General features: G+C 34.8%; 2 protein-coding genes across 5 annotated transcripts; one reads left to right on the plus strand and one right to left on the minus strand.

Moving 5' to 3' along the window:
* The first annotated feature begins 294 nt into the window (after positions 1-294).
* On the plus strand, positions 295-4,169 carry LOC144997424 (protein disulfide isomerase-like 5-4). Of its 4 annotated transcripts, none has more exons than XM_078957327.1 (15): positions 295-648; positions 1,195-1,247; positions 1,325-1,419; positions 1,490-1,547; positions 1,645-1,829; positions 1,923-1,980; positions 2,056-2,096; positions 2,181-2,255; positions 2,339-2,395; positions 2,518-2,584; positions 2,721-2,849; positions 2,936-3,151; positions 3,240-3,389; positions 3,502-3,579; positions 3,816-4,169. In XM_078957327.1, exons 1-15 carry the CDS (start codon positions 408-410, stop codon positions 3,891-3,893), a joined length of 1,581 nt encoding a protein of 526 aa, XP_078813453.1. In that variant the 5' UTR covers positions 295-407; the 3' UTR covers positions 3,894-4,169. The 4 variants fall into 4 exon arrangements, with proteins under 4 accessions (XP_078813453.1, XP_078813455.1, XP_078813454.1 ...); XM_078957328.1 differs by having other exon boundaries at positions 480-648; positions 1,157-1,247; positions 3,816-4,168; XM_078957329.1 differs by lacking the exons at positions 3,502-3,579; positions 3,816-4,169 and having other exon boundaries at positions 3,244-3,383.
* A 149-nt stretch (positions 4,170-4,318) lies between these two features.
* LOC145045021 (early nodulin-like protein 12) lies at positions 4,319-5,267 on the minus strand. Its single transcript, XM_078993372.1, has 2 exons — positions 4,910-5,267; positions 4,319-4,817 (listed from the first exon to the last, which is right to left on the minus strand). Exons 1-2 carry the CDS (start codon positions 5,265-5,267, stop codon positions 4,513-4,515), a joined length of 663 nt encoding a protein of 220 aa, XP_078849498.1. The 3' UTR covers positions 4,319-4,512.
* Between the last annotated feature and the right edge of the window lie 303 nt (positions 5,268-5,570).

A 5,570-nucleotide genomic window follows, 5' to 3' on the forward strand; every position in this document is an offset into this window, starting at 1 on the left:
GTTAAGTAAGTCAAAATGTCATTTATTGAAGCGGTAACGAAAATTTCGACGTGTCAATATTTTAAATGATGTGTTATGATACCTGCTGACTAGGATGAGGCTAACCGGCTGATCCCTTCGTTTTTTATAGAATGACTTCAAGAGTACGTAAAACTATACTTTGTAACCCTTAAATACTACAAAAAAAAAAAAAAAAAAAAAAAAAAAAAAAAAGATATTTAAACAAAATGATGAAATTTTGTAGGGTTACGGTGAGATTTATCTTATTTTTTACCACAAAAAAGTTAATAGCACTTTTTGAATAGAGCGGAAACTTTTTTGTCCGCCCCTTTTCTTTCTCACTAATCTTTCATTCCGGTTAGTGCGGGCACGAAATCGTCCATTTTGCTGAAATTTATAACGGAAAAATGGAAGTTGGAGAATATTGGAGGGACCATTTTTCTAATTTTGCGAATCAGTTGAGAAAAAACGCAGTCCTCGTAGGCGTTAAGCGGGATACTTTCAACCATATTTTCTGGACGACGAACGCAGGCTCATATTCATTAGTTCGCCGGAGGTCGGAAAACGAATCCCGGTACGGATATTGGACGAGATCCACAACGCAGCCATGGTTTTTGCGGCGAAGATCAAATCCATCGATTTTTTCAGGTCCCGATTTCCATATATTTATTTTAATTAATGGAAACAAAGTGTTTGCGTTATAGCTGCTACTGATTGTAGTTGACATGTTAAAATGTGTCATCTATTTGGCGATTAGTTGTGCTTACTGTGCGTTTCATACTTGTTTTTAATAATTTTATGCGTAGAAACACTGATGGCGACGGAGTGAATTGGTATTCTGTTTCTGATAATTGTGCTCACGCCTTGCATGTTTGTGATGTGCTTCAGCAGTATAAATGCTGAAAGTTGCTTAGACATTGTTTCTACCAATTAGTTTCTTCAACAAACCCATAGGCAGGTCAAGGATGTATGCATGTAACATGTTGATGTTTTATATGTATACTTTTTTCAAGAAGATGGAGTTATTTGGTGGTTATTCACTTTTAGAATGCTTTCTTGGATATGTTGATTAGCTAATATTAAATAACTCACAGTAAGGTTTTTGTTCTCTTACAAAGATTTATTTATTTATTTTTCCAATTTTCTATTTCATCAGGAAAATTCCAAGCGATTTGACAGAGGCATCACTTTCAGGTGCTGGGATATCCATTATGGCAGCTTTCTCTATGATGTTTCTATTTGGAATGGTAGGTAGCTTATCTCTTGCTACCTTTTTCCTTCTTATACTATTTCTTTCTATTTTGGTCACAGACTGTTTTTGCAGGAGCTACAGAATTATTTGACCATGAGTACTACAACTTCTGTCATAGTTGACCAAAGTTCTGACTCGGAGTTCTTACTCATTGGTTTTAATATGAGGTAAGCTCCATGAAATATGTGGTATGCTATACATAATTACTTACACATTTATTGAAATATTCCAATGCAGTTTTCCCGCTTTATCATGTGAGTTTGCGTCTCTGGATGTGAGTGATGTATTGGGAACGGTAAATTTCATCTTTTTAGTTGGTAGAAGCTTCTCTTATGATCCTATGTTTAATTTAAAGTAAATTGGGGATTGACTTTTATTTCTGTTATTTTCAGAACAGGTTGAATGTAAGTAAAACAATACGAAAGTATTCCATCAATAAGCATCTGCAAACCAAAGGCCCTGAATTTGACTCCACACCAGTTTCTACTGTAATTAAGCATGATGATAAGGTCCACCAGGAATACAGTGAAGGATCCGTGACACTAAATTCAAATAATTTTGATAAAATTACTCATCAGTAAGCGAAGTGAAGTCAAGAAATTAATCTCATTTTTGGGCAATATACTTATAACTTACAACAACAAAACATTTTTGTTTGGTCAAAGTGTAGGCATGCGATTTTGGCTGTAAATTTCTTTGCTCCCTGGTGCTATTGGAGTAGTCGTCTGGTATGCTTATTCTGTGACATTTAAAGATCGATAATATTCCAATTCTTCTTAGCATCTCTGTTTGATTATTCTCAGACACCCTCGTGGGAGAAAGCAGCTGATATTATAAGGGAAAGGTCTTAATTGTTGCATAAATTTCATCAATGATTCTCTGCTTCTTAGCTAATACCTACTAATTGCTCCCTTGTTTGCATTGCCAGACATAATCCAGAAACAGATGGGCGTATCATCCTGGGAAAGGTGGACTGCACTAAAGAATCTCAGCTTTGTAGAAGGTAACAACATAACAATTGACATTTTTACCCTCATAGGTTAAAAGTTAAAACATAATTGATCTCTCTCTACTGGTGATTTTCAGCCATCACATACAAGGTTATCCATCTATTCGCATCTTCCGTAAGGGAAGTGATACTCGGTAAATAAATAGCTTTAATTTATCTGTAAATCAATATTTTATCCCAATTCCCAAGCTCGCTCTTGATGCTCTCATTTTTTTTTTTTTTTTTTTTTTTTTTTTTTTTTTTTTTTTTGAATCAGGGATCCGAAAGGACACCACAATCATGAATCATATTATGGAGACAGGGATACAGATAGCTTGGTAAAGGTATGAAAATTAATGTTTAAATCTGAAGTATTTTTCATATTTAACAAGTTACTAATACTAGGCTGATGAAAATAATGAGGAACAGAATTCCAAATTTTGTATCCTATTGACACCAATGCTTTGTTCCCTCCTACAGGCAATGGAAAACCTGATTGAACCTATTGAATTGGAGTCCAAAAAATATGCCAAGGTTACTGTTGAAGCAAAAAGACCAGCACCACAAGCAGCAGGATGTAGGATTGAAGGATTTGTACGAGTTAAAAAGGTAATATATATTATATTATATATTCTAGTTTTGCAAAATTGATTGAAAAATTAATGTCATGTAATGTGTACTACGTACATTTACAGGTTCCGGGAAATATTATAATATCAGCCCGATCAGAATCCCACTCATTTGATGCTTCCCAAATGAACATGTCACACGTGATTTCTAGTTTTACTTTCGGTAAAAAGGTGACTCCAAAAATGATGAGTGATCTTAAGCGACTTCGACCTTACATTGAAAACCATGACAAGTTGGCTGGCAACTCATACATCAACACAGGCGACAAGGCAAATGTTACGGTATAAATATGTAGATATGCATTTAATTTTTTTTGTAATTATACCGTTTTAATTTATTAACTTTAATGCTGTGATAAATTAAAATTAGATAGAGCACTATCTTCAAGTTGTCAAGACTGAGATGATGAGTTCATCTCATCAGTTGATCGAGGATTACGAGTACACTGCTCATAGTAGTTTGGTTCATGCGCTTACAATCCCTGTTGCAAAGTTCCATTTTGAACCCTCACCTATGCAGGTTCAACATTTCAACCCCAATTAATTACAACTTTTCCTTTTCTTACGTCTGTTTAAGCTACTAATTTTTTTTTTTTTTTTTTTTTTTTTTTTTTTTTTTTTTTTTAAATCAGATCTTAATAACAGAAGTTCCGAAATCGTTTCCTCATTTCATTACCAACCTCTGTGCAATTATCGGCGGCATTTTCACGGTTCAGATGAATTTTGATATTTCACTATCTTCTTAATTTTCTTCCAGTTTGTACCTTGTGCATGCATAAATGTACTTGTTATTTGTGAGTGTGAATTGTGAAAGAAACTGATTATTGAGAGTTCAACTATGCATGCAGGAAGTACAAACTGAAAAATTAAAGCCTGCTGATTGGGAATGTGAAATTACTTTATTTTTTCTTTTCTTTTTCTTGTTTGCCGTTGTGTGTCATGTCAGGTTGCTGGGATATTGGATTCGCTTTTGCACAACACAATGAGATTGGTGAAAAAAATTGAACTGGGGAAAGACTTTTAGCCTTGATACAACTCATTCTCTTGACTTTGGAGGCTTTTCGTTTCTTCATATCTGTTTTATCGGGTCATCTTACTTACTTAAGAAGTATTTTTTGCGGGTAGATACATAAAACTTGTATTTGTCAAGAGAGAATATTGAAGGTGGTGAAAATTTATTTAAATAAATGAGAAGTTAAGTCTTTTGAAATTGACGACACATTGGAGAAATAGGACCAAATAAACAAGGGCAAATTTGTAAAAGGACATTACTTGATAGGGAATATTGGTTTCGTTTCTGTATTAAATCGAAAAGATACTCATATGTATATCAGTATATAACTTATCATATTAAGTCATCTCTTTTAAGGTCCATTAATTCAAAAAGGCTTCGCAGAAACCGTGAATACACCTTGTACAGATGTTAATTGTAAATATGAAACGACAATCTACTCAAAATGATAGTTCGCTTTAATTTAGTAAATGGGAACAACAAATGCCTATATATATTAATTCACACAAAACCACTATCTATTTATTTTCTCACGTGCAAACTTGTTTCATACTTAGGACACTCCAATACAATACCGAAAACCAAAAAATGAAATATAATCGAAAGAAAACCAAACTGTTCATGCAGATGATTAAATAAAGAAGCAAGCAAAAACTCCAACTAAGCAAAAGAAGATCAGGAAATTTGAAGATGCAACAAATGGAGATTCTGAGGTTGCTTTCTGGCTTCGATCTGCCATTACAACAATCGTCACTTTCTCATTCTTTTTGCAGTTTTCAGGTACACCACTGATAAAGTAGTGGGGCCCAGACCGTTCCAATGTGATCACAGTGTGGCCATCATTGTGTTTTTCAATGGGCGATGCGGTATTGCAATTGTTATAATCGGCTTGGCTCACTAACAGCAATGAGTCCTTACTACCATCGTAGTTGAACACTGCAAATGTCAAAAAGCTATTTTCGTTAATTCAATAAAAAGATAAAATATATTAATAAAAAGATTATGATAATTGAAAATGAAAAGCTTACAGATGGTGTCTCCGATTGAAAACCTAGCTCTCTCAGCCCATGTAGTATAGGGAGCAGACGCAATGCTCCAATCACCAGAGCTCCCAATCTTCAAATCATGTGCATCACCCTTTTGAATTGACACCAAGAGGCTTAAAAGTGCAACAAGGACAATGGCGGCCATTGGCGGCGTTGGCTGTGTAAGAACTAGAAACAAGGTGGAGGTGGAGGTGGAGGTGGTGGTGGTGGTGGTGAAATCAGGGGGGTTTGGTGAGTGTATTTGTAGGGGAATTGTGGGCATAAAAAAAGATGGATGTAGAGTGAAGCTTTTGGTTATTCTCCTCTTCCCTACACGTTTCTTGGGTGGCATACAAAGCATATTTGTATTATTAATGTTTTTGAAAATTTCTAATGTGAAAAACATGTAACTTGATGAAAGTGTTGAAATACTAGTTAAATATGTAGGAAGCAAATCTTAATTCGGATAACATAATACAAAAGTGGTATAAAGGACATGTTAATTGACAAGTAAAATGGTCCGATTTATAGCATGTTGATTGTTAAGAGTCCGTTCCACCGACCACACATTTCATATGTTTCTCTTTTAGTTAAATATGGCAAACATACACGTATTGGTGGATACCCGGGTACCCGTATCTAAGATAACTGGGGAAGAGGACAG

This window comes from Lactuca saligna, chromosome 5 (assembly GCF_052625555.1).
Source record: "Lactuca saligna cultivar CGN05327 chromosome 5, ASM5262555v1, whole genome shotgun sequence".
In the NCBI taxonomy this organism is placed as follows: domain Eukaryota; kingdom Viridiplantae; phylum Streptophyta; class Magnoliopsida; order Asterales; family Asteraceae; genus Lactuca; species Lactuca saligna.